General features: G+C 46.2%; 4 protein-coding genes across 7 annotated transcripts in view; 2 read left to right on the top strand and 2 right to left on the bottom strand.

Annotated features, from left to right (window-relative positions):
- Positions 1-836: 836 nt before the first annotated feature.
- On the bottom strand, positions 837-2,158 carry dpm3 (dolichyl-phosphate mannosyltransferase subunit 3, regulatory). Its single transcript, XM_086137517.1, has 2 exons — positions 2,103-2,158; positions 837-1,889 (listed from the first exon to the last, which is right to left on the bottom strand). Exon 2 carries the CDS (start codon positions 1,862-1,864, stop codon positions 1,580-1,582), a length of 285 nt encoding a protein of 94 aa, XP_085993643.1. The 5' UTR covers positions 1,865-1,889; positions 2,103-2,158; the 3' UTR covers positions 837-1,579.
- A 194-nt stretch (positions 2,159-2,352) lies between these two features.
- snx27a (sorting nexin 27a) overlaps positions 2,353-27,480 on the top strand; it is a 35,785-nt gene continuing 10,657 nt past the window's right edge. The window contains exons 1-3 of one of the 3 annotated variants that reach the window (XM_086137504.1): positions 2,353-2,625; positions 2,774-3,538; positions 24,130-26,182. In XM_086137504.1, coding sequence (XP_085993630.1) covers positions 25,842-26,182 — 341 coding nt within the window. In that variant the 5' untranslated portion in view covers positions 2,353-2,625; positions 2,774-3,538; positions 24,130-25,841. The remainder of the gene's footprint in view (positions 2,626-2,773; positions 3,539-24,129; positions 26,183-27,480) is intronic. The other 2 variants (XM_086137503.1, XM_086137505.1) reach the window with 2 other exon arrangements.
- Positions 9,688-19,982, bottom strand: trim46b (tripartite motif containing 46b). Of its 2 annotated transcripts, none has more exons than XM_086136445.1 (12): positions 19,717-19,982; positions 17,492-17,753; positions 17,210-17,390; positions 16,698-16,891; positions 16,474-16,625; positions 16,256-16,351; positions 15,678-15,931; positions 15,136-15,257; positions 14,693-15,031; positions 12,265-12,494; positions 11,840-11,907; positions 9,688-11,640 (listed from the first exon to the last, which is right to left on the bottom strand). In XM_086136445.1, the coding sequence occupies exons 1-12, from the start codon at positions 19,774-19,776 to the stop codon at positions 11,193-11,195; spliced, it is 2,406 nt and encodes an 801-aa protein (XP_085992571.1). In that variant the 5' UTR covers positions 19,777-19,982; the 3' UTR covers positions 9,688-11,192. The 2 variants fall into 2 exon arrangements, with proteins under 2 accessions (XP_085992571.1, XP_085992572.1); XM_086136446.1 differs by lacking the exon at positions 19,717-19,982 and adding an exon at positions 19,057-19,236.
- On the top strand, positions 20,453-22,347 carry s100a10a (S100 calcium binding protein A10a). The gene is made up of 3 exons (XM_086136448.1): positions 20,453-20,608; positions 21,426-21,592; positions 22,058-22,347. The coding sequence occupies exons 2-3, from the start codon at positions 21,452-21,454 to the stop codon at positions 22,217-22,219; spliced, it is 303 nt and encodes a 100-aa protein (XP_085992574.1). The 5' UTR covers positions 20,453-20,608; positions 21,426-21,451; the 3' UTR covers positions 22,220-22,347.

Here is a 27,480-nt window from a genome sequence, read left to right on the forward strand (position 1 = left end):
ACTGTGTCGCTAAAACAACCACATGGCTTTGCCCTAAAGTCGGCTAGCTTAATGCTCACAGCTAATGGGAAAGGTCATCGACAGACGAACGAATAGAACAGCGGCCGTGTTATAATGCTTCGCTAAAAAGCAACGATACTTGTAGCCGGGCAACGTCTGATGTCAGTCGACATCGATGACTTTTATAATGATCGTTTTTTGGCGAGCGAGTACGGTGTATTTACAAATGTATAAAACACATTTTATAACCACGCAATTGTTTTGGTGACCTGAACTTAAAAGTAACGGAGAAACAATGACGATCCACATCGCTATAAACCCCGCTTTGGGAGTCGCCTTTGCGATTGTGTAACATTCCATGAACATTTGTGCTTGGAGACGGCCCGTACCTGCACACGGCGCACGCAGACGTGCCGATGCAGATACCGTACTTGGGGTGAAGAAAAACAATTGACGAAAAATAGACTTTTAATCGGAGCAAGCTTCCCGCCAGAGCCGCAGGGCACCCACACGCACATAACGTGAGTGCGGTTGAACACTGACCAGCAAGAATGCACAGCGGTTATCACGTGTTCTTTTTCAATAGTCCTTCTCGAGCAATGATTCCCAACCACCGTGCCACAAGAAATTATCCACGTCCGCCACCTACAGTATTTATTACAAACAACGAATCTTTCTATGCCAGTGAAATGTGACTGCAGGGTACCATTTGCCATTTCTCAATCATACATCAGATTATTTTTGCGCTCGCCTCGATTGTGCCTCAAGTCATATTTCCCCATTTAAAGAAATTGCCACGAATCCGTTCGTCTCCTTGAAAAAAAATCGAACCAAGGTTTTACGTCATGTGTTTTTAATCAGAAAAATAACACTTTGTAAAATTGTATTCATACAATGGCCTGGTTACTTGGAATGAAAAGAATGAAACATTTTTTGCTTCAATTTACGGGACATCGTTGCTGCTCCTTCTGCCTTGGCCACCTGCATGTTTTCCCACGTCTCCCTGCTGCAACACACCCGATTCAAATGAACAGGTTCAATGTCAGGCTTGCGCAGAGCTCGCTGATGATCTGATCATTTGAATCAGATGTGTTGCAACAGGGAGACGTGGAAAACACGCAGGACACCTGTGCTGTATGCGGAGACGGTCGAAACGCCTCAGTAAGTCTTTGCAAAGGATATACGCCTGTGAGTACAGTATTGTTATATCTGTCTGCATGTGTTTATCCACAGTGTGCGTACAAAGGATCATCTGTTGCTTAGTTCTACCACAGCGACACAGATGATATGCAATAGCTGTCCGTGGCATTTGGCATTGCTTGTTAGCATTGGCGACATGCTTTGCTATCAGACAAACAGCTATGGAGTTGATTTCTTGCACCCATCAAAGCAAAAAGCCCATTGAATTATGGAATTCCGACATTTTCCATTTAGCTTCTTCGTTTATTTATAATTACACACACACGTTTATTTACTCGTCTGTGCGTGCGTGCGTGCGTGAGTGTAGTCCATAGATGACTGCCAGTCTCAAGATGTCCACTTCCCAGTCCCTCCAACGCGAAATAACGATGCTTGTCCGTCAATTGCACGTCTTCAAGCCTTTACTCCTCAAGTCCTCCTTGGCTGCCTTGATTTGCCCCTGGAGCTCCCGGGCCGCCTCCTGGCAGTCGTTAAAGGTGGCCACCCGGTAGCCCACCGTGGCCAGGGAGTAGCAGCCGAACGACACCAGCAGGTAGAGCGGCATGGGCCAGGCTACCTCCCGGTACGTGTGAGGGACGCTCAAGTCCAGCGGGTCGAACGCGACCAGCACCCAAGCGGCCAGCACCACCGAGATTCCGAACAGCCACTCCATAAGTTTGGTCATGATGACACCAGGACACGCGATCGACCTGAGAAAGAACACGGCAGGTATAGATGACGGTGTACGGCTAGCTTAGCGTTAACACAGCGACGGAACGAGAGGTTTGAACTCCTAAACGGCGACTAACGCTAATATTAACCACCAGGTTAGAAATAAATGGTAATAGAGCGTCATTTGTGGCTCAAGATATTATTATCCTGTACCTACAACAGTAATGACATCACCACAAAAATAAACGTACCGACTGCTTTTGGCCAACTCGGTTTAGCGCATGTAAATGACGTCAGATTATCGCGGTGTGTTCTGGGAAATGTAGTTGTGCAGCCTTGCTTGCAAAAAAAATCACAGCAGAAGCAATTTTTCTCAAGTCAAGTCGTGAAGCTGAAACACATACGTGACACAGTAGCGGACGCTTAATTATAGGGGGCTTATTTAGCTGTGTGTGTCTGTGTGCGCGCGCGCGCGTGTGTGTGTGTGTTTTTTCCAGCTTCTCTTACTAATCTCGCCTCCAGTCCACTAGGTGGCGAAGAATAAAGTTTCCGCCTGGAGAATCCTGCATATTTACTTCACCACCTGTTTACTTTAATTGTTTTGGACACATACGGTCAGCCAACGTATTGGAAGACACGGCTCTTTTTTTTTCTATAAAAATAGCTTGAGATGAGATGCGCTGAACTCTCGTGCTATTAAGAACACGTTTTTACCTGAAATCAGCGTTTTTCTCACTGAAAGGATGACGACATGATACTGCTAGCACGAAAATGGTGAGCACTGAGTGAATTAAACTTGAAACTTTAAACATGAACGACTTTTTTTGTCACAGAAAATGGCATTGATACCATTGGCAACTTGGGTGCTGTCTTACCACAAACTTAAGGTCATTTAACGCCTTAATGTTTTTCCACTTCTCAGCGTCAGACTGTATACAAATGTGCAAAGTGGACTGTTCACTTGTGCCTCAACAAAAACGACAACTGCTTTTGTGAATTCCACAAGTGATGTGAAGAAACATGCTTACTCTCCTCACTGAAAGCCCAGTCACACCAAGTGGGTAAGTTGTCTTTATTCGGTTTAGTTTTATTTTTTGCATTTTAGTGTAGTTTGTATTACCGGGAGTTTTAAAAATATTTTTGGGGTCATATTTTTTAGGTTGAGAGTGTTTTTCTTGTGTCAAAGTAGGTAGCTGGGTGATATGGCAAAAAAAAAAAAAGTATTCCGATGCAAGTATCTCATGTCGATCAATTAATTGTATTTGAAAAAATGTTTTTTTTTCTTCATCTAATCAACATGAGAAACTGGATTAAATGCTGCTTTCAACACTGCCCCACCCAAAAAGTCACTTTGAAAATGAGTTCATCATTAGATCCCCACTTAACCACTTGATGCCAATTTTTCAAGCATTTGCATCAAACCTCTTCGGCTCTAAATGCAGGCATAAAAAACAGCTGTAGACTGTAAATTTCCCCAGTGTGGGACAAATAAAGGGTATCTTAAATATTGACTGTACTACACTGCTGGTTGAAACATTCCCAACGCGTATCTTGGAACAATTGGCAAGTGTTAATTTCTCTGGGTTCCCACTCGGAGGGGGTGCGACATCCTGCTTTGGACCACTAAGAGAGTCTGGCTACGCTGCCGTTTTTGGACAACAAACCTGGATAATCAGACCGATTTGAGGTAAGTTGTGCCGAGATAAAAAAAAAATATTGCGTACTTGTTTTGCTAACATGACGTTTCTGTGACACGTATTTTTGATCGTGTTTGATGAATTCGGTTTGATGCTAATTCGCCCGTCGGCTACATTGGCTTCCTCCGGCTGTTAACGTAAAGCTGTATCTCGACGGTTTCCAAGACTCTCTTGCATTTTATTCATGTACTCCCACTCTAGTTAGTGTGTGTAAGAATTACAAAGCTAACGTGTGAATTTCTGCCCCCTTTTCTGTAAATCTTAAAATGATGACTTTTTAATCGTTTTTTTAAATTCAGCTTTTATGTGCAATCCATTTGAATTGAACCATTATTTTCATGCACTCTTTCAAGACAATGCCAGTTGTTGGTTGTGCAGGAGTTAGACTAGCAACTCTCTCCCTTCACCACTTTCCATATTTATATATAATTTGAGTCAGTTGGTGGAATCTCCCTTCACACCTTCCCAGTCATGCATGCGCATATCGTATATGCTGCCTGTTATATGAGCGTGTGTGTGTGCGCATGCGTCTTCCACGCTGGGCAGAGTGGCACTGGCCTCTCCCAACACGCTACCATCTTGTTTTCCCATTCCATTGTTCAGGCCGAGAGCAAAAACCAGAGCTTAGACTGACATAACACAGCCTGCAGGCATTACGGAGACACTGTTCGCAACGACATCCGGGGGGGGGGGGGGGGTAATGGAGGACCTTGTCGGTGAGAAAGAGGAGAGGACTATCGAGAGGAAGGGGTGATGGGGTGAACTGCGGGTGTGTGGAGGGGGGTTGCAGGTGCAGCTTGAACAAGCAGTGACCTTTTAATGGCGTGTTAAATCCAGCTGTTCCTCAAGCAGACCTCATCTCGATGACCCGAGCGACACCTTCAACCCCACCCGAGAGTTTGTCACACCGCAAAGGGAATTTTATGGTTGACGTGCGGCAAAAAGAGAGGAAAATAAGCCCTTAAAAGTCTTCACGAAATCCTTAAATTAGTGGCTTGATCAGATGACTGTTTGACTTGGCAACCTCAAAATATGCTCTTCTGGTTTTCTTCTGTGCTTGAGCGGCAGTGATTTTGACCCGTCGATCTCAGGGGTGAGTCCCAATATGCCGGAGTCGAGTAAGTTCACCCGGCAAGATTTTGTGAGGGCGCTCCTCTCATTCCATTGAGAACATGGGGGAGGCAAAATGCGCGCGGGCCCAAGCATGCGAGTGCCGCACTTGCCCGTCTTTCAAAAATTGAACATGCACCCGCCCCCCACCCCCTGATTCCTCACCGCTGTCCGAGTGAATCCCATCACGCACCCTCCGTGTGTGCCGCGCCCCCGCTTTGTTTGTTGACCTTTACGGGATGCCGCTCCGTATTATCTTCACGTAAACGCGCATGGCGGTGCGGACAACGTGAACCGATGCTTGTTGCCGGCGTAAAAGCCGCCAACAAAGGACAACCTCGATGTCCCCCCATACATCCCCTTTCGCATTAGCATTAGTGGTGGCGGAACCGATCAGTTAAGGCAGTTTTCATTCTGGAAACGTGAGAGGGATTGATTTTGTCCGGATTCGTGCTGGTCAGTTTTAATCGGCGCTCAACCAGTCGCGTTTCAATAGCGGATGACCCAGTTTAACCATCGGCTCCAAAATGCACATTAGAAAATAATACAAAAATGTGAACATTTCAAAAATATTAAGGAAAAAACGTATCCGTTTAACTCAACGAGGACCTAAGCATAGAATAGGGGAGAAAAAAGATCCACGTCAGGAATTCAACTTTGAAACAAAATGCGCAAGCATTGGCCCAAAGCATCGATTGTGATTACCTCGGGATTTACGGTGCAGTGCACCATTAATCACGTTGAGCGCATTGCGCCCGCCGCCGCTTTGACCGCCTCGCGGTTCATGCCCAAATTGCAAAAAGGTGGAGGATTCAAGAATTACGCCTGTGTGCCCGGCGCCTGGTAAACCTCTCCGAAACTCGGCCGCGACCCCGGCAGACAGTTTGCCGTTTGGCCGCGTCGATTAGGCCGCCGCTCCGTCCGCTCTTGATCTGAACACCGGACGGATTGCCCCCGTGCCCTCGCCGAGTCTCTTAACTCTACTTGACCCTCGCTGAAACACGACCGCCCTGCCGCCTGCCTCCGGGCACCTGCCGACCTTTGACCCCTTCACTTGCTCACCGTCTGCCCGGCGAAGATGAACCGACACTACAACGGACACTTTCCAAAGTACAGACGCTCCCCAGCTTACGAACGAGATACGTTGAGGTGAGAGAAGGGGGCGGTTGGGCTCGCGCAGAAAAAAGCAGCGCGTCTCCTCACCTCCTTAATTGTCTGATCATAAACGCATCGGCTGCACGCCGCGCCGCACGGGATAGCTGGCCAGCAGCACGCCGGAGGCTACGCTGTCGGAGCTGCATCAGGGCAATGCTGATGAATATTAATGACCGTATAAGGTTTTATAATGAAAGATTTAAGTAAAAATTGTGTGGCGCTATAGTCTTTGTCTCAAATATGTCAAGTATAAATACCGTTTACACTTTTTAAACACGCTGGCACCGGCAAACCCTTACACAAAAATTCCTAGAGGGGGGCGGGGCGGGGCGGGGGTGCAAACCCTGCTTGGCAGATGTTCATCTTTGGCGGGTGGTCCCGGTCCCCATTAACCGTGATAAGTGAGGGATCACTGTAAAATATACGGAGTGAAAAATAAGACTTGGAAAGAAAAAGACTCCAATATTACACCGTAACTCCATCTGATGAAACATTCTTCAACTTGCGATCGTCTGTATTGCTCCGCCCGCCCTCCTCCCACCTTTCACTATACGTCGTGACCGCGACGGCCATGATTTATGCGCGGCTGGTCCGGACGGAGCCGTTCAAGATGCGTGTGCTTTACGGATCCCCTGTTGACATTCCCATCAGGCGGGGCCCTTTCTATTTAATTGTATTTTTAAAATTTCCCTTCACTCTTCATGCACCTGGAATTTTAACTTAAGCGGCTGACTCGGCAGGTTTCCAACACCGTCCTCGATCGCAAAGTATCATTGAACTCCTCCGCTCTTATGGAAACGATAATACTCCAGATGTCACGTTATCCTAGCTTTATAGTAACACCGGCGCTGCCGAAGCCTCGAACGGACTCTCGACTTCCTCACAGCTGAAAGGAATTCTGCGGATAAGTCCGGCACTTTGACATTCCTGCGCGTTAAACCAATATTGTCACATTCCACAAAGGTGCCGACGGAAAAGCCGAGCGCTCTTTTCACTTGGCGCGGTTTAGCTTAACGTCCGCCGACTCGTAAAGGTAAGCCAAGAAAAGATGCTCATCGCCCCATGCTGATGCAATTTAGTTTTGTGGGATTACACCAATGCAATTATAATTATTCTAGACCACGCCATCTCACACTAGTTCACTCTCGCATCAAATTAAATTTCGAAGCCAAATTAACTTCTGATGCAAAAATGAATCCTATATTGGATCAGATCATGTGTGTATTACAAAATATAACAACCGCTACGAAATCATACAAAAATAGATATATTGACAAATACATCAAAATGAAAAATCTGTAAGCTTTGACCAAAAAAATACACATTAGAAGCTAAAGAAAAGTACAAACGTTAAGGTTAAATGTATGGGATATAATATTCCAATAAAAATGATCGTTTTGGGTGAAAAATGCCCAATCTTCTGATACCTAGATAAGAGAAACATCCATTAAAATACAAAGAAATGTATGTCGCAAAAATATTTTACAAATGTTTACATTTTGTACATACTTGATAAAAATACCGTTATATTCAAACACGAACAAGGAAAAAGATTTGACGGCTACAATGAAATATATAAATGGAAATATTAAATATATAAATGGAAATATTAAATGTGGCGGCCCGGCAGTCCAGCGGTTAGCACGTCGACTTCACAGTGCAGAGGTACCGGGTTCGATTCCAGCTCCGGCCTCCCTGTGTGGAGTTTGCATGTTCTCCCCGGGCCTGCGTGGGTTTTCTCCGGGTACTCCGGTTTCCTCCCACATTCCAAAAACATGCATGGCAGGCTGATAGAACTCTCTTAAATTGTCCCTAGGTGTGAATGTGAGCGTGGATGCTTGTTTGTCTATGTGTGCCCTGCGATTGGCTGGCAACTGATTCAGGGTGTCCCCCGCCTACTGCCCGAAGACGGCTGGGATAGGCTCCGGCACCCCCCGCGACCCTAGTGAGGATTAAGCGGTTCGGAAAATGGATGGATGGAAATATTAAATGTCTAAGATGAATATTATATTTAAAAACAGGTGCTACTGTTTTTTTTCCAATGCCAAAATAAATACGCATTTGAAAATATTTGGAGTTCTTTTTCATATATACATATATATACTGTATATATTTCACAGCATTGACGTTTTCCCTCTGTATGTCGTTTCTCACCGGCCATGCAATCAAATCAGGAAGTTGATGTTTTATTAATGCAATTCCTCTCTGGCGGCTGCTGCAAAGTGTTTCAACGTCCGGAAGAATAATGTCACAAGGAGGCGTTATTGAATTTAATCGCGCGATTTGATTCCCTTGGCGAATGAGCGTTTAAGTGTGGAGTTGGTGATGGGCGGGGGTGGCCGACTATCGCCTGTCCAATTTGATTTGAACGCGCAAGACGTTGAATAATTCATCGGCTTCCTCCAAATGAAAAGTTCACAGCAGCCAAGTCGATGGCAAACACAAGTTGACGATGGACGATTTGCATATGTTACGGGGGTCAGGGTTTTAAAACTGATTTTGCCGTCTCTATCGCCGCGGAGTTACAGGTTGTGGGGAAAAGACCGCTGAGAAACAGGTTGGGGAAATAAATCAACATGTCCCTTGGCGCCACGTGGTTGGAGACACTCTGGCTGGCGAATTATGAGCGTATGTGTTCTCGAGATGGATGCCCTGCGCACGCTGTCACTCACCGGATGGCTTTTAGCTCAGGCACGGTGAGCTGCCATTTCCCCCTCGCCACTAGCACCAACAAGACCCACCCCTGCTGCCTCTGAAGTCGAGTAAAAGATGATCACGGAGATTAAGTGTGGGTAATTTCAGCGAGGCCTTAAAGAGACTGGCCATGCTTAAAACTGGAGGAGGGGAGGTGGGGGAACTCGCGTCATTGTGGCTGCATACCTCCAGTCAGAGCAAACGCAATCTGTTGCAGATTTGCTGGGAGTCCAGTTGCGAGAGTTCGCAACAGGACGCTTCTTGGGGGGGGGGGGGGGGGGGGGCTTACCGAGATGAAAAGTTGAAGTTAGCCATTCATCAGTTGAGCCTTGGACCACATCCCTCAATTCCCCCGTAAATCTTCATTCGTCTTCGTAGTTGAAGACCGTTCTTGTGCTTTTTCTCTTGGTGTGCCTGCTTTGGCCAGCTGGGGCAGTGTAATACAAACGTGGAGCGGTATCTCAATTTATTGTACAAATGTGAATGCGCTATGGAAATACAGATGTATTGCAATGGAGGGCATGTGTCGTCCTTTATCTATTGAAATTAAATTGGCTGTCTTTTGGGGCCTAAAATCACCCAATACGCTATAAATTGTTTTTAGACTTTTTTTTGTGGCCGGAACGAACATGCTTTGATAACTACTCTACAAAGGGGCATTTTGAATTGACTGGACTCCGTTAAATCTAAATTACACAGTACATGCAGAGCAGAGGATCAAGAATATATGACGGTGTTATCTGTCTACATGTGTTGCTCCACTATTATTATTCAAATACCCATTGCTTAACCCTGAAAGGTTGAAGGGTTATAACATCCGATGCTGTTCGTAAATAGTAGGAACAAACATGTAGACATATTATGACATGGATATTAAACAATACAAAGTTTTAATATCCAGGTGTTTCAATACTTTTCCATACAGTAATTGCATTTTTTTAACCAAATGAAAAACCTTTATGTCCAGCCCCCCGCCCCTCCAATTCACCCTTTTTGTGTTTCTCCAAATTAAACATGTATTTTTGCCCTCCTCACCCCCATATTGAAGCCCATAACCAGTAAAACCTTGCCATTACATTTCCATAAGGAATGCTAAACACCTACACATGTAATACTTCCATCAAAAGCAGATGGCTCGCAGCCCACGCGGAGCATGTTTGGTTTGGCACGCGGAAACGAGTGAGATTCCTCAAGTGTTATTTTTATTATTTGGAACATGGACAAGGTTTTTTGAGAAAAAAAAAAAAACTCAAGTTAATTGTTTTCAGCAACAGTACGCCAACAAATGGCGCCCTGCCCACACAGGGTCCTGCATTTCAAACGTATATTTTGTGTTGTCAACATGATTATATTATACTCAATGGCCGGATTCCCCGTGAGATTCTTCTCACTGGTTTAAAAAAAAGCCACAATGAGCTCAAGCAATTAGAAAATATTCCATATTAATATACATGAACGTGGTCGAGCTATCCAAGATTTCCGATTTCAAATTTTTGAAATCTGTTGCTTTGTTGCCCTCTAGCGGCAAAATGTCAAAACACACCCGTAAAGCGGGCATACTGTGGAAAATCGACTTTTTTAATGTTTCATGAATAGTCGGGTTCCTGGACTGTCTACCCAAGTATGGATTTAAACAAATCCATGTAATAAATAATAATCTGCCTCTTTTTGAAAACGTGTCTGACAGCGAGCCGTTCTGCACTTATGCCCCTTGTGTGATGTCACAGTGAGGGAGAATTAACATAACCACGCTTTAGTTTGCTTTCTAATGACTTGGCAGTTAGCCTGACTAAAAGAACAACTTGGTGTTAGAGCACAGTTTCGAATTGTCATGTTTGCGTGCTATAATAGTGGACCCAAAAAGCAGGGAGGCGGGAGAAGCCCTTTTCATTCTGTTTACTTTTGTTTAAAGGACGCCCGCTAGGCTTACAATCAAGCGATATTAAAAAAAAACCAAAATAAATTGTCACCGATGGCTGACCGTGGGGACATAGCTTTTCAGGCGGACGCATACGCACACGTCCATGTGCAGACGGGTGTAAATACGCACATACAAACAGTCATGTTTTCATTGATGGAATGCACAAATACAAGCGTGGAAACTAGTGATTGGTTGTGTGGCAGAGGTGTAACCGCAGCTTCTAATGATGGTCTATCACCATGTCTTTCCTCCCTAATGCTAATTGACCACATTAAAACAATAACTTGGCATCAGAGTACCGTTACAGATGCCGCAAGTCCACGTTTACTGACGTAAAGCACGCAAATTTGACACGTAAGGGCATGAAATGGTTGGTGTCGGGGGGTGTAACATTAGCTTTATAAATGAAAATGCGAGCATCAAATATACAGTGCTTAACGCATCTATTAACCCTGTTTGAAATGCTCATAGTGAACCTAAAATGGCCATTTCAAACCTTGCTAAATGAAGCTGGCTTTGGTGGCTGAATTTCAGAAAAAGCAAATTTGTCAATGGAGGAGAATGAGCAAATGATGATGCTATGAATTTAGGGCTAACTCTGGTGGCGTTATAATCCATTGGTTTCGCAAATCCGGTGTCGGGTATCGCAAAAATGATAAAAGCAGTGATTCTTGCAAATAAAACCAAAAGAAACTTGAGCACATTGCATATTTGTTGCCGTAAAAACGCTTTAAAGGCAAACGACTTAACATTCAAATTTGTAATCAGTTATTTAAATTGGAGCCGCCTCGTGGCTGGATGGTCACCCTCCGCACGGGGGTCCGGTCAGCGCCGCGGTTGGCCACCAGCTCCTGGAGCTGCAGGGCCCCCCCTCCGATGAAGCAGAAGGCCGGGCACACCGGCCCCGAGCAATCCACGTGACCCTCCCACAGGGGGCGCAGGGAGTGGGCGTCGTAGAAGGCCACGCGGCCCTTCTCGAAGTCCAGAGACACGCCCAGGCGGGGCGGCAACGGATAGGTCAGGCCCGCTGGGGCTGATGGGCCGTTGCCATTGGGATCTGAGCGTTGACCGTTGTGGTGGTGGTGGTGGTGGTGGTGGTGGGTTGGCTGGGGCAGGTAGAGCTTTCCCATGCCCATGGTGAGGAAGCAGAAGGGGGGCGCCGAGTCCATGCCGTCCTCTGCCCCGCTGTCATGACCGCTGTCCGGATCGTACCTACCAAACGTCCAAACATCGTTACCATCGTTTGGATCATTAGCCATGAAAGAGTTTTACTGATTGACAACCCATCGGTAATTGTTCTTCCCGTAATGTTTTTAAAGTATTCGTACATCTATCGGCGAATGTGAAAGCAGGCTATTTTACTTGGGATGATTTTGATTTTTGGTTTCTTCCATGACAAGCTGGTACTCACCGGGGACTAGCCATGTCTTCCGGTAGATGAAACCACTCCTGCAACTTGGACTCGAGACCAACGCCGACCTGAGAAAGTTGAGGATCTGATTTGCGAACCATTGAAGGATCAACAACTCTATATTTTATCCGTTTGGGGAAAAACATCTCATGCCAGCGTTACATTCAATTTCAAAAAATGGTTTGCGCGCGGGTGGGAGGGTCGTAGTGAAAGGAAACCGGAGTACCCGGAGAAAACCCACACAGGCATGAGAAAGCCCAGAACCGGAATCGAGCCCCGCACGTCTGCAATGTGAAGCGGACGTGCTTACCAGTCGACCACGGGTGCCACCCAACTAACTTTATTTGTAAATACAGTTTTGGGTACAGGCGACAAAATGAATACAGGTGTACCGACTCTTCTGTTCCACGATCGTTTTGTCGTACCTTGACGAGGTAAGAGCCGGGCTCTACCGAGCACGCCCAGTAGTGTCTCCCTTGCGTGATGGCCACATCTCCCACCAAGAGGTCTGACGTCAGGGGGCAGGAAGTTAGCGCGTGGTCGGCGGCCTGCAGCAAGGAGAGGCCGGGGACGCTGCGGGCCGCTCTTTGCTCCTTGCTCACCACCAGTCGGTCAGCGTGAAGACCCCAGCGAGAGTCCAGGTAGAAGTTCAGCACTGGAATGGAGACAACGACGGGAAGTCGGGAGCTCGAGGGGGGCGGCGGGCAAATAAAGGGACGATGGGAAGAATTAGGAGTGGCACTGAAGTAGACTTGAGGTCAAGGATATTGGTCCAGTAGTACCTTGACATTCATGTTTGTTTTGGTAACTTTCTACTCCCCGTTTCTGTCGAATTGCTACTGGCTTTGAGCAGCCATCAACGCCAGTTTTAACCGTCGTCACGAAATTAGTCAGATATGTCTATCGCGCAATAAAGTCTCAAGGGCCACTCCCCAAAATTGAACGGGAAGTCGGCCATTTTGGTTTGAAGCAGCTATTTGGCCGTCAATGTCTGACATTCACTTTGAGGCTTACCCATTAAAATGACTTTAGTTCCGCTAAATCAAGACAAATTTTGTTGGTTGTGTGAGTCACGACGGGGCGTACGAACAGGTCTCAAGAACCTTTGCCCGAAATTAAACGGGAAATGGCCTATTTTGGTTTGAAACAACCATCAAGGCTTCAAAGTTTGTCGAGGATCAACACGAAAATTTGGTGGCTGCGTCCATATTCACAGGGCGTATGACAAAGTGTCAAGGACCCGTGCTCTATTTTAACAGAAAGTCGACCATTTTGGTTTGATGGCTGGCATTTTCATGGCTTGACCAGCAGGGATTTCGCCCGCACGGGCCCCAATAGGAACCGTCTTCTAGACTCAAACTACAAGGTACAACTGTAGATGCAGTGGAAGGATGACGATGTTAACAGCGACCGCTCCGGGAGAAGAATACTGATGGCATCGCATGACAGAAGCATATCTTTTTTTCCCAATACAATTGACAGAGTAGGGGACAGGAAGGGGGGGGGAAACAACGGGTTACAAGGCGTCACTCAAGCTGAGCCCTGATTTCAGAAAAATCTGATCTGATTGTCGAGCCTCTAGTCTTAATCTGCAAACCTCATCACAGCTGCTGCTTTACATGAGGGTGCAAAAGATGGAAAGAGCGGCAGATGCGTGGAATGACCACAAAAGAGAGCAAAGAGGGGATCGTCATATGACTTGGGGGTCCTGAGCTATGAATTCTTACATTCCGCAGGTGGTGTGTAGGTGGGTTGTCGGCATGGGAGGAACGTTGAAGAGGATGACAAGCTGTGAAATGGAAATAACATGCGAGAGAGAGAGAGAGAGAGAGAGATGAAGTACAGGAAGTGACTAGTGGATGGAAAAGGAAAATGGTGATTAACTGAAAATAGAGAGAATGAATTACAAACTCTTCACCATGACGAGAAAGGCACGGATGTATACGACCGCAACATTTCCCACCAGATTTCAGTTTTTTTGAAGCCGCGCCCTCTCTTTAGAGTCCCGGTCCTCAAAGAACAGCATTGAAAACCCATGCGCTATACCAATATACTGAAAAAAAGAATTCATAGTACAACAATCTATTTGAGTTTCACTTATAAAACATCTCATAAAATGAAAGAAAGCGGTATTACAAGACCCTAAAGTCAGCTGAAATACCTGGGGGAAAATTGTGGGCAGTGCAGTACATTTAAGTTGTTTTTTAAAAATAAATGTAATGCTATAATATATAGGCAGTAGCACTTATGTGCAATAAAAACTAGTGTGAATGAAATATTTTCCCTAACTTACTAACCTAATACTGTAAACTGTACTCTTAATATTGCACTCTGAGTATCACTTTTTATAATGTAATTCTTTGAATTCATACTTCAAATGAAATGAGTGAAAAAAATCCAGCCAAAATATGAATTAAAACTGTTGAAAAATAAAATAAAATCGATTTTGAATTTAAAATGCCTAAGACTTGCCATCAAATGTTATGAATATAACATTTTCAACAATTATTTTGTCAACCAAAATGTAAATAGAAAATGCCTCCATGCTGCGAGTTGACATAAAGTTAAGATTATTACTACACCACGTTGACTTAAATATTTTTGAATATATTTTCAACCGAATTATAATTTAAACATTTTTTTAAAAATGAAAAGAAGTTAAATAGAATCACGAAAGCCTAGCATATGCGCAGCTGCCGGCGTCCACGCGATGCGTGCTATCACCACTCGCGGGGCCGCAGTGTTGACCCGCCCCTCACTTCCGGATTTTCCAATCGGTACTCGTTGAGACGTATTTTGGCAAACGAACGCTTCTCAACCTTTCCGACAGAATGGTCCCATTGTCGTCCTCACCTGGCGCCGGAGGGGTGTGGAGGTACACCTCCTCGCTGTACTCGCCGTAGCCCGCCTTGTTGCAGCCCCTCACCCGCAGTACGTACACACTGTCCATTTCCAGTCTGTCGATGACGGCGCTCGTTCCGCTCACCTCGTCCAGTCGCTGCCAACCCCAGCGGGCGGCCGCCAGACCGGCCCTATTGCCCCCCCGGGACGCGCCGCCCGGCACCACCCCCCTGCGCCGGTACTCAACCGAGTAGTGCCGGGCGGGCGCCGAGTCCGGGGGCGAGCGCCAGCTCAGGTAGAGCTGATCGTAAGCCAGGGAGTGCTGGGTGTCGAGGACTGGGGCCAAAGGAGCTGTGGCAAACAAAGGAAAAAGCATCGACGCAACGTGTAGAGAAAGAAGGGATGTTTACGAAAGCCAAACATTCGTTGAAATTAAAGGCCGAATTTGTCCTCACCTCGGATGAAGTTTAGCTCCGTAAGCAGTTTGAGTTCTTTGCAGACATCCAGTTGGAAATGTCTGAAGGACGGATCAGCGGCCAGAGCAAAATGCTGAAGGTTCTCAATCGCCTTGCTGAACCTAGAATGGGCATTGGCCTCATCACCAAACAAAGCCAATTGCAAAAATTCAAACGTTGCATAAATTAGTGTCATGCATCTGTGTTGTATACCCGCTTCCAATTTGGGAGCAATCGGACATAATCTTGTGGCCAAAAGGATGCCAACAATGACTCTAAAATGGGGGCTTCAGACCAAATTGGCAAGCTTTTTGGAAGAGGCCCCTTGAGACGCTTTGGTTGGGTCTATTCCTGATTCGTCATGTCCACCCAATTTTATGTCACCGAGTTGTTGTTGTTTTTTTTTTTCAACAACTCAAAATAGAACAGCTCATTTGTCCTCTTCCTTACCTCCCTCATTATATTTCTTGTTCAAAGGCAGGAACGCCACCAGGAGAACAATAGTCATTTTGTTTCCTTTCCAAATGGCTTTAACGGCGCACCTGTTATGCGTCTGGCGAGCAGCCTGCACAAAACAGGGCTGGTCCGTCTCCTTCAGCAACTCCTGAGTGAACGCGACGAGGCCCGCGTGCTCCATCAAGCTCCGCCGCTCCGCCACTTGAGCGGCCAGCGCCTCGCCGCGCTCGTGCCGGGCCGCCTCCAGCGCCTGGGTGAGCGAGGCGTGGCGCTCGGCCAATGCCGCCGTCAGGTCCCTGATGCTCTGGGCCAGCTGCTCGCGAGCCGACACGCTGTTCACCTGCGTGAGTTATCGGCATTTGTCGTGGATATTTCGGGTGGAAACGGCTGACTTCCCGTGTCTTTTCCCACACGGCCTCTTCAGACCTTTTTGTGCATCTACTTACAGTTAGCATTAGTATGATGTTTAATACTGAAACTTCCTGTCGGGGCTGAATATTGACCATGAGAAATGACCGACGTGTCTCTCCTCCAATGATGCATATGTTGTGACCGAAAAAGCCCCCCGGTGTCTTTCCATTCTTAAAGCCTTACACGATGGCATGAGCATCTTTTTCATCCGTGTCGAACACGGTTTCCTGCGTGCGCGCGCTTTGTTAATCACCTCGGTCTGAGTGATGGCGCTCTCCAGCTGTGTAATCTGAGCCAGCACCGTCTCCTGGTTGGACAGAATGTAGTTCATCTCCTTTGTAATCTTCTCCTATTCACCCCGGGGGCAAACAAAAAACGGCACAATCGTGAAATGAGGCAATGGCGGGGGTTTGGGTCCGGCACCGTTTTGATGAGGTGAAAATAGATCGGTGAATATGCAGGTTGATGTACTTTGAGGGCTTGGTAAGCTTGGGCCACGGGCAGTATCTTGTGTCCCGTGTGCAAGCGACGCAATTTGCAGAGAGAACAAAGCAGCCGCTGACAGGACCTGCAGTAAAACTGCAGTTTCTCTTGGTCGTGCTCGGCACAGGTCAAAACCTGCGGTAGGAGACGCAGGTCAGAAACGCATCGCGCGAGTCAACCGGGATAATGGCCCGTGTGGCTTCTTGCCTTAGGTCTAAAGTTGAGCGTGGGCGGGATGTGCTCGTGCTGCGCCCGCGGCGTTCCCCACGGGTGGTAGAGCTTAAAGCACTCGTTGCAGAAGTTGGACCTGCAGTCGCCGCAGCCCTTGGTGGCCTCCGGGGCCTGCGGGGGCTTGCAGAACTGGCACGTGACGGCCACGCTGCCCAGACTGACCGTGTGCCGGTACCTGCCGGAGCAGGAGGGGCCGACGGAGGGGAGCGAAACGCGATGTTTAGTTCGGTTTGCTCGGCAGGACTACGCAAAAAAAAAAAAAAAAAAACATTGTCAAAAACTGTTCAATCTTCACATTCGCATGTCAAATGACCGCCAAGCATATGTGGAGCACCATTTGGCTCGTCGGACCGAGCGGATAGCGCCACGTTTTCTGTCGTTTAGCCGCTGGCAATGGGCACCCGCCCGACCAGATACCAAGATGGCTGGCTTTCTTTACTGCAGAGCGTATACGACATCCGTACAGTTCTTAGTTGGTGCCTTGTAGACCAACCTCTCCACGATGCGCTCCAAGGTGAGGTTCCGCAAACAGTCGGCGAGGCCTTTTTCGCCAAGCTCCACATCACGGCCGCAGGGCACGCAGGGGAAGATCATGGACGGGGACGGGCCCTCCTTGCGTCGTCGCCCCGGGTACCCTGGCGAGCGGGGCGTGGATGGCGAAGGCGGGTGGGGACCTTGAAAAACGCAAAGAGGTGGAAGATGTAGACTGATGAGAATACCGTACGAGAAGCGCTCTTCTGCCTTTCCGCCCGACCCCAACGCCGCCTACTCCTACCTAGTTTTAGCAGCCGGTCAATGGGCCGCTGTTCAGCTTTGGGCGTCGGCCTACGCGGCTGTCGCGGGGAGCGCGCGTTGGGCGTGGAGGCCGGGGAGTTGGGCTCCGCGGGGAGGTCCGGCGGCGGGTACCCGCTGGCCACCAGGACCTCGCAGGCGCACATGAGGCACACGCTGTGAAGGCACGGCAGCACCACGGGCTGCTTGACGACGTCCTTGCACACGGGGCAGTGCAGCTCCCGCTCCAGGCTCTTCATGTTGGACTGAAGGAAGCAAACCCATTGTCGTTGAAGATTTGACAAGGTTCTCTTGGAGTGACATTTTATTTGTCGGTGCATAATGGAGACTGTGGAGTCTTGTTTTTTTTGTTTTTTTTCAACTTTATGGCATTCGACTTGGGATGTACCAGCGCGTGTCGAACGAGTAGAAAAGGCCAAGGCAACATGGGTCATCATCGTTAAAAATGCATAAAGGGCAGATATGAATTATTCATAATAATGCCGCGCTTTCCATTTGGAGCGTCGAGCTTAATCTAGACTCGCCTACAGTTGATGGACATTCCCAATTTTTGCAAGCGCGTATATCCTGGTGAAATTGTTTCTTCTTCTCCCGAACACAATTCCCCTTATTAACTTATTAGTATTAAATATTAAAGCCTTGCCAATTCAGAATGAATGAGAAAAAAAAATCACCAAGTACAAATGGGGATTTAAAATCATAAAAAGTCAAACTGTTCTCTCTGCTTGCACATGCGTGCACGCACTCACTCGCTACATCGCTGGATGGATCCAACAGTCGATATCAATGAAGGTGCTCAAATTCTTCCCTCACATAATTGGATTTTGCCATTACCAACCAATTTTACCAAATTGCCATTTGCTATGCAAATAATGTATCTTTGTTCATCTATTGACTCTATGCCATCAACATTCAGTATAATGCACTGCCACTAGATGGCAGAACTTACAATTAACCTGTGTGCCTTTGTTTTTTAAATCATCCTGTATACAGTATATATGTAATATCTATATATATATTAGATATACTGTAGCTATATAGATATGTATGTATGTATGTATGTGTGTGAGTCTGTGCCTCAGCTCTATAAAGGTAAAGGTTTCTACTGTATAAAATAGACTCAAGGACAAGTAAGTGATGGAAAAGGGCAAGCAAGCTTAGGAGAAGGCCTGACTTTACACAAAACCTCAACGTGAGGTGACCTCATGAGTTTAAGACATGCGGTCATGCTCATGGCATTTCTCCACGTTGCACAGTTGGCACATTTCTACCAATAAAACGGCACATCGGATGTCCAACGACAGCATCTGGATGCCCAATATAGAGGCCTATGGCGATCCGCTATCTAGCTACGGCAGGCTTCTACTAGTTATAAAACCAACATGCGTCATCATAGGCTCATTTTTCCTTGCACTTCTTTCTCCAAAGCCATCCCGCCTTTTTGCTCTCTCTATTCCTCCCCTGCTAGAAATCCATCAATTCTGAAAGCTTGTCGCGTCATAACCATTAGTAGCTGCCGCTGTTGCTTCTGCTTTAGCGAGTCCTTACCTTCACCTGCAGGAACCTTGGCGCCATGACGGTTTCCAACACGCATGCACGTTTGACGCAACGGCTTCACCGAGGGGAGGGAGCAACGAGGGGGAGGGGGAGCGGCGAGCAAATCCTTATTTCTATGAATATATTTACTGATATAAATGCGTAAAGCACACAGCGCGAGTACTGTATGTGTAACTAAATCGGTGTTGTGAGACTGTGATGAAAAGCCCCCGCTCAACCGTGCGGTTGATGCAGCATCCAGCTCTGTCGTCTCCATGGCAACGAGCATCCCTTGGAGACGGTACATTCGCGAGCCGCACTGCTTGCAGCCATTTTGCTTTTGAAATGTATCGCATCTGGTGGGGGATCTTTGAACATAATCAGAATGAAAAGCTGTATTTTTGATAAATGGGGGGGGTTATCTATAATCTCTCTATAGACGTATCCGCGTATGCGCTTGCGCTGCAATCGACTTTTGCTTTTCTAATCAAATGTATACCCTTCATTAGCTGTTTTTTTTATTTAGACACCAATTGAATGGACTGAGCACGCCTTTTGCTCAGAAACAGACATCAAAATGGCGCGCAAGTGCTAAAAATAGCATAAAAATACACACATTTGCTACAAATATACACACACAAATATATATCATTAACGTCTATAATTACTCACACTAATGCGGACCAGAGCATCCATAGTCGACGTGGCTGCCTTCAAATCCATCATGTCCATGTTTTAGCAGCTTGTTGACCACATCTGCACATCAAGCTGCCGGTCAGCTGCCATCGCATGCACGCATATACACACACACACACACACACACACACACGTAAAAGCGACACTTGTGCCTTCCAGACAGTATTTTCCCAAATATACTACATATTTCCCCTTCAATATAATGCAGGGGATTCGGTCTGGACGCAAAGCGGCTTCCACGATAAGCCACGCCCACTCAATCTAAGAATCAATATGTATAATGCATTTTAAATCTTTTTTTCTAAACTGTAATTCGTTTTACGATTACCAATGTAGTTCAAAATGTATTTATAGTTTGGTGAATCGTTTTTTTTTTAATGTGGAAATTGCTCTTTGTTAGTTTTATTGTTTACTGACCACCAGGTGACGCCAAATTCCGCAATTTCCTCCCTCGGGCACTGACTGCATAGTTTCCCAACAAAAGTGCTACGAGTCCAGTTTTCTCTCAAGTGTGACTGATTTCACCGGTTTACACAAAATAGAAATGACTTTTTATGCTGTGTGTGTTGTCAGCACAAATTTCTATCGATTTTCGGACAATTTGCTGACTCCGTGAATCGATTTCGCTATTATGAGTCCAGCGCGAGTCATCGACAACCTACCACACCCTCTGACCTGCGGTGTAAAGTTTATTCACGCCCCAAATGAACCGGCCACAGTGGATATCTCTTCCTGGTTTCTCTCGCTTTTGTCGCACACGTAGCGCAGGAGGGCGGAGCCTGCCTATAAAAGCCAGAAGTTACACTTTCTGCCAACTTCTGAGCACTGCATACTCACCCTGAGCTGACTCCTAATCTCTTTTCTCACGGTAGGAATTTTGACCTTTTGATTGTGCATGTTGCTCATTACCCTTTCATTATATAGCATGCATTTATAAATTGTCTTAAGTGCGGTGTAATGTAAAGTGCCTTTCGTGTTACTGTGCACTATATAAGGAGGGTACATTAAAGTAGGGTGGACATAAATCAGCCTCGGAGTTTGTCATACAGAATTAGAAGTTGAAAAAAACTGTAACAGGCCTCGGCATGGTACACAATAGATCGATACTAAGGTGTAGCCTACCAAGGACATTTTAGTGCATGAAAGCCCCCCCCCCCTCCCCCTTTGAGCCAAAGTGCTCCAACACAAAGAGGGGCAGAAGTACTTTTTTTCCGCTCAGAACTACTGTGAGTTGCAGACAGTTTAGTCATCTGTGGGCAGGCCTTTCATGCTTAACCCTTCAATGGGACACAGCCCATAATTCTCCATTGCATGTGTCACCGCATTACAACATGGAAAATGACAAGTAACGACTGTTTAAAAGTCTGTATACCAATATTAAAATGCCAGCTTTGTGCCAGTTAAACACAGCAATTAAATAAAATAAAATTTAGCCACTTGCCCGAAAGCAGAAAATCCGTGAGGTGGCCTGAAGAGGGTCGGGGGAGTACAAGCCCCCAAAATTGGACAGATTTGGAGCCGCGCTGGAACAAAAACGGCAAAAATAATTAAACCCTTTTTTCATCAAAAAGCTGGCATTTTAAATCGGTGGCCTGTGTATGTTTCATTTATCGATTCTGTAAAAGCACTTGAACTCAATTCATATATTGCACAAGGATTGACTGAATCGAAACGTGTCGCTTCAGTGCACCTCCAACCTGAGCAAGCAAGCATGCCTTCAGAACTGGAGACAGCCATGGAGTCCCTCATCTTGGTATTCCACCGCTACGCTTCGCGGGAAGGCAGGCACGGCACTCTCAACCGGCGGGAGCTCCGGGAGCTGATGGAGAACGAGCTGTCCAACTTTTTAAGGGTATGCTGTCAATGCATTGCTCATTTTGTAGTACCGAGTCCTCCGTTTATTGCGGTGGGGGTGCGTCGCAGTCCGACCTGCTATAGGTGTAAATCCACACCCGAACGACCATATAAGAAATACGACGGGGCTATTGGAAATTAGCATACATTATATGGTAGTTGTCATCCGAAAGACGAGCGCTACTTTACACACATACAGCAGCAACACGTACGTGTTCTTAATTACGTTGCATCTCATCCAATAGCGCTCTGTACTGCCCAGCATGTTGTGGCAGAATGTGGTACTACACGCAGGACACGCAACTCTGAATTCTAAAATCAAATGTCACAAACACGGAAATGTTCGCATTTCGAAAAAATGTTACAAAAATCAATGTTTAAAAGTAAAAATCTGCGGTGCGTTATTGGGAAGGATTCTATAGCGGGGAAACACTGCCCCCGAGTTGAATATTTGCATTCTCAGTCCCAGCAGGACCCGGCTGCCGTGGACAGGATCATGAAGGACCTGGACACCAACGGCGACGGCCAGGTGGACTTTGAAGAGTTTGTGTCCCTGGTGGTGGGACTGTCCATTGCATGCGAGCGGTGCTATCAGTTGCGCATGAAGAATGCAACCAAGAAATGAAGAAAGAGACAGTTTCCTGAAGAGAACATCATTCCGCATAGCATTTCATTGTATTTTTCTTTTTGTTTTTTTTTATTTTGTTTTTTTGCCTCGTGTCCATTGAAATGACTTAAAGGATTTTAAACCCAGCCCTCGAGTTGTGTTGTTTTTAATGTATGTGTGAGACCACAGTGCACATTTCAATGATTCGCCACACATATCATTGCAATGTGTTTGCGATGAGAGTGACGAGAATGAAGCAACTGCAAATTAATACCATATACAAGCGAGATAAGGAGAGAAAGTAAGCTTCTTTCAATATCTTTTTGATGTGGCTGTTGCAATACTGCAGTGTAAGCTATGACAAGCCATTGTGTTTATTTGAGGCCGGCGTATCGGTACTCTGATTTACAACACTACTATGCATTTCAACATTGATATTTGAAGCTGGCGAATTGTTACTGTATCGTGAGCTATAACGATACGATGTGTCGATACCTGGCGTTCCCATATCGATACAGTAGTATTACATATAAAGATATGATGCATCGTGCTGTCACTATTTCTTATAGTATTGGTACTGCATTGCTGATCTTTAAATGTACTGTATCAATATGGTCTCTTGGACTAAAACGTTATGGTGATCCTATGTGCTAGTGTATCGATATTGTATTATGAGCTATAATTGAGAGTGTTCCATCTTCAATGATGCAAAACGTCAATATTTGATGCTGGCGTACAAACGCTGTGTTTTGATTAAGGATACAAAATGTCAATCTTGGATTTTGAGGCGTATCATCATACGTTACGTATCCGTTATTGATGCTGGTATATTGGTGCCTTATTGTGAGCCGTATCAACGTGATGTCTATGTTTTGAGATCACAATGAGGATAAGCCGGTAAGTTGTTGACTTTTTGTCACAAGAATGATCGATCATTCGTCCCACCCTTAGGTCCCACCTCAGTTCAAATGCCACCGGAGCCAAAGTACGAGGGAGCCACTCCCTCTTTTTTGATAACAGCTTCTCACTATGCTGGGGAATGGCCAGAATGACGCTGTAGGATTCTTCAAGACCGATAGAGGTTACCGTTTGCCATGAGGAAAGAATGCTCATGAGTCACTAGGCACATCGACCCATCAGCATTTTTCCATTCAGTACCTCTCTTTGTACCTCGTGTCAGCTGAATGTTGCATAACACAACAGGGAGGATGAGCCAACTTTTATCAGTCCCCTGGGACTCTTGATAAAATCCACTCATTAAATGTTTGACTCAATGATTGACAGGAATTTTACACTTTCAGGCTTTTAAAAAAAATTGCCTGCAAGTCACACTCGGAGCAAAGGAGTCATGTAGCAGCTCAGGAGCTGCACACACACACACGCCCTCTTTCCAGTTGCCATGGTTACAATGCAAACATTCAGGTTGCTGAGTTACACTGCAATATGCGTGTGTATTGCAAGCTTTTTTCTTTGAGTGTCGTGTTCTATTTTGAACACTAGATGATAGCAATATATTATCGGTTTGCTGATAATAAACACCACTAAAATACTCAACCCGTGCTAAGTGTGTTTTGTGGGAAGACATCATAAAAGGTTTGATCATTTTTGCGGAACTCGTCGATCAATCGCGTTATGAAGCATCGGGGTGCACTACTTGCCTGAAACCAGCAGGGGGTGCTGTGGATTCAATCAATTTCCCATCCAAAGAAGACGATTGCAAGGCGTTTAACGTTTGGTGGTCAAATTTAATTATTTTCCTCCATAAAATACGTATATGTTCATATTGAACAGACATGTCAGTTCAATATTCTACGGGTGGTCCCCGTAATTGATGAACAAAAAAGTGGTCCTCGCAAAACATATAAACCAGTGTGTGTGTGTGTGTGTGTTGTGTGTTGTGTGTTTTCTGCAACTGTCCCAATTCACAGGCAAGTGCATCTTAGATGAACTGGAAAGTGTGAATGGCCTGAAGCTGCGACAGTGACTGTAGATGAGTGTCTGCCAGTGCTCGCCCTCGGACAAATTGCTGGCCTGACCCTGTCAACTCCAAAATGTGGTAAAATGAGTGTTTTTTTGTTTTTGTTTTTCAAAGGAGGAGATAATTTTCTGTCTAAAATGCAAATAGAATGACACCTAATCTGTCATTCTTTTTGCCGCTATGTGGAGAATTTAGCCAAGTTCAAAAAGAGGCCAAACGATTTCTTCGAGCACTTTATCGCCACTCCCAATTTGTTTACTGTCAAACTAAACATAAAACAAAGAGAATTGTGTACGGCATATTTAACCAAATGACATGACTTTGCTTTACGTAAGTCAGCTATCTTGTTATTAACGCATCAAGGCAAACGCCATAGGCGGGCTAAGGAAACTAACATTGACATTGCAGTACTTCTTGAAGAACCTATACTGTATTTGAACATAAATGGAAACAATTCATACAGACAGAGCATATAATAACACATCATTTACCCTCTGTGAAAAACAACCAATATGGCAGCTTTGTTATTCTGTATTGTATGTTGGCCTCAAAGTCTGGACACGCTGAACTCATGACACTGCTTTGTCACTGGTTAAACCACATCAGATGGTTTCGGGACAAGATTTTGTCAACCGGCGTATCCAATTCTGGCATTTCCTTCAGTTTGTCAGTATTGTAGAGCAAGGGTGTCCAAACTTTTCCTACGAGGGCCGCACCCCCCCCCCCAAAAAAAATCAAAGGATTCAAGGGCCACTTTGACATTGTCTAACTTTATTAAACACACTAAAAATAAGGATTACAGTTATACAAATGTTATGGAAATGGTTGGCTCCCCCGTCACATCTCCAGCACATAACTTCTGTTCCCTGATATTTCTTTTGAGCAAAGGAGAACTTTCCCAGTTCTCCTTCGCGTAATGTGTGCTCCCCTCTTTACTCAGCATTGAAAAAAAATAATACAATTTGAGAATGCCCTTGATTGGGGGAACTGATTTTATGAATGACATAATTGTATTTTAAAATCCTTCAACACCTTACTTTCTAATGTTCTGATTAAATTAGTGTCTGATCTGAAAGGATCTGAAGAAACCTCAAAATTCAGCCCATGTTGTTGTTTTAAAGTTTCAAATGATTGAAGTGCCCCCTTGTGGACAAATTAGTAGTAGACATTTATATTTGTGTGTAATAGTTACTTTACATATCTAGAAAAGTTGTATACGTTGAATTTCTTAGTCGTAGTGCTTGTCACGGGGGAAGTAGGTGTCACAACCCCCTACTTTTTCAACGGCTGCACCCATTCGGGTTGCAGGCTGTGTCAAAAGGTATTTTTCATATTTGTAGAACGGATCAATGACATTCCTTCCTCGCAGTGGAAAAGCACGTAATGAAGGCGTCAGTTCAAGTGAAGTCGAATAGTTGAGGCATGAGAAGTGTGGCGACGCACTCGAGTGAGGTCACGTTGTGCGGCCGTGTCTCGTGACGATCTCGATGGGCGGGTCGTCGTCAACGGTCGCGGCGTGTGTTTGTGTGTGTGCGTGCGTGTGTATGCGTGGGGAGGTAGTAAACGCCGCAGCTGGGACTGGCCGAGAGTGCGTTGTTTTGAATTAGCTCCACAGACGTCCAGCGGCGACCGGAGGGCAGTCTGCGGGGGCCTGTGGATAAGATGGCGGATGTCGGGAGCGATGAAACGCGACCGCCTCTCCCTTCGGTATCCCACCACAACGGCCCGGTGGCGTCGACGACCGCTCCGGCGATGGGCTCCGCGGCCCTCAGCCCGGCCACGGCCACGGCCACGACCACGGCCACCTCGGGTCCGCGGATGGTACGGATAGTCAAGTCCGAGTCGGGCTATGGCTTCAACGTCCGCGGGCAAGTCAGCGAAGGTGGCCAGCTGCGGAGCATCAACGGGGAACTGTACGCTCCTCTCCAGCACGTCAGCGCCGTGCTGCCCGGCGGGGCTGCGGACCGGGCGGGCATCGCCAAAGGTGACCGGATCCTGGAGGTGTAAGTCGGCTTCGTCACCGACTGGCAGCCACCGTCGCTAGCCTTGACGTTTAACTGTCTCTTTTTTCACCCTTAAGCGTGTGTTTATTAGCCACCCGCGTTGCCAGACATGGTTTTAAATAACAAAGGCATACTGGGGCCACGTTCGACGTCAATCACTTTATATAACTTCCACTCCGGGCTGTACATGTTGATTAGCTCCAGCCAAGCAGCTAGCCCAGGTAGCTAGCGTCTCGTCGAGACAACCAGGACGCACTCATTCCACGCGAGTTCGATATTTCTGGCGTTTAACCGAGATTTTGCCGTTTGAACCGCGGTGGCTCTTGAGAATAGTGGACCGCAGCGTCGCCCCGCCGACTCGCCGTCGCGGTGTATGTTTGCAGCCCTCTTTTATGGAGCATTCACAACGGCATTCATACTCTTAAATGTGCCTTGCGAATGGTCCTTTGAGGTCCGAAGCCAAATAACGATTTGAATAGATGGCGCTTAACACACACACACACAGGTGTCAAATCCAGTCCTGCGGTATCCGGCTCGCCAGCAAGCTCTGCGGGACTCTGCTCATGACTCTGGCCCTTTGTATCAGATGTGTTGGACCAGAGACATATAAAACAGGCCGGATAGGGGCTGCAGGGCACCAGACTTAAAGACCCCCTCCCTGATCGATGATCTATGACATGCTGGATACTGACCCTCAAGGATGGAGTTGGACACTTAAGCATACACTGACAAATTTCATGGCGCAGTGGTTCATAGTACAGTGTGCCATAAACATACGTGAACTGAAAGCAAACTTTCTTTTGAAGTGTGTTTAAGCAGTCCGTACATGATATGTCAATATACTCCAAATTTCCCCAGCTTTTTGCTGAGAAATGTTTTTTCATACTCGATGGGTGTGCAGGGACTCTCGAGACCCTATTTATATGCAAGCAATTAAAAAGTCATTTTTCCAGAATATATCCTCCTATCTGAAAGTCATGCGAACGTGACCCCGGGGATCAGAAAAGCTAAAATCACACGGAGGGAACTGAAACGAGCTTGCTCCTCATTTGCTTAGCCATCAGAAATCTCAAGTGCCGAAAAGAGTGTTTGGGTGTTGGGCCACTTGACGTCATTTGAACAGCGGCCTGCTTTGGGATTTTGCTCGACACAAATGAATCCGTTTTGCAAGTCGGCATTTTGCAGCGAGTGCGGTTTTGGTCTCATATCTGATGTTATTTTGTCACACTGTGAGGGAAATGTGTAGTTGTAGAAGTGGATCGTTTTATCGATTTGGACTTTTTAACGAAAATTAGCTT

This window comes from Hippocampus guttulatus, chromosome 18, assembly GCF_054856545.1.
Source record: "Hippocampus guttulatus isolate MCC_2025c chromosome 18, RoL_Hgut_1.0, whole genome shotgun sequence".
Taxonomy (NCBI): Eukaryota; Metazoa; Chordata; class Actinopteri; order Syngnathiformes; family Syngnathidae; genus Hippocampus; species Hippocampus guttulatus.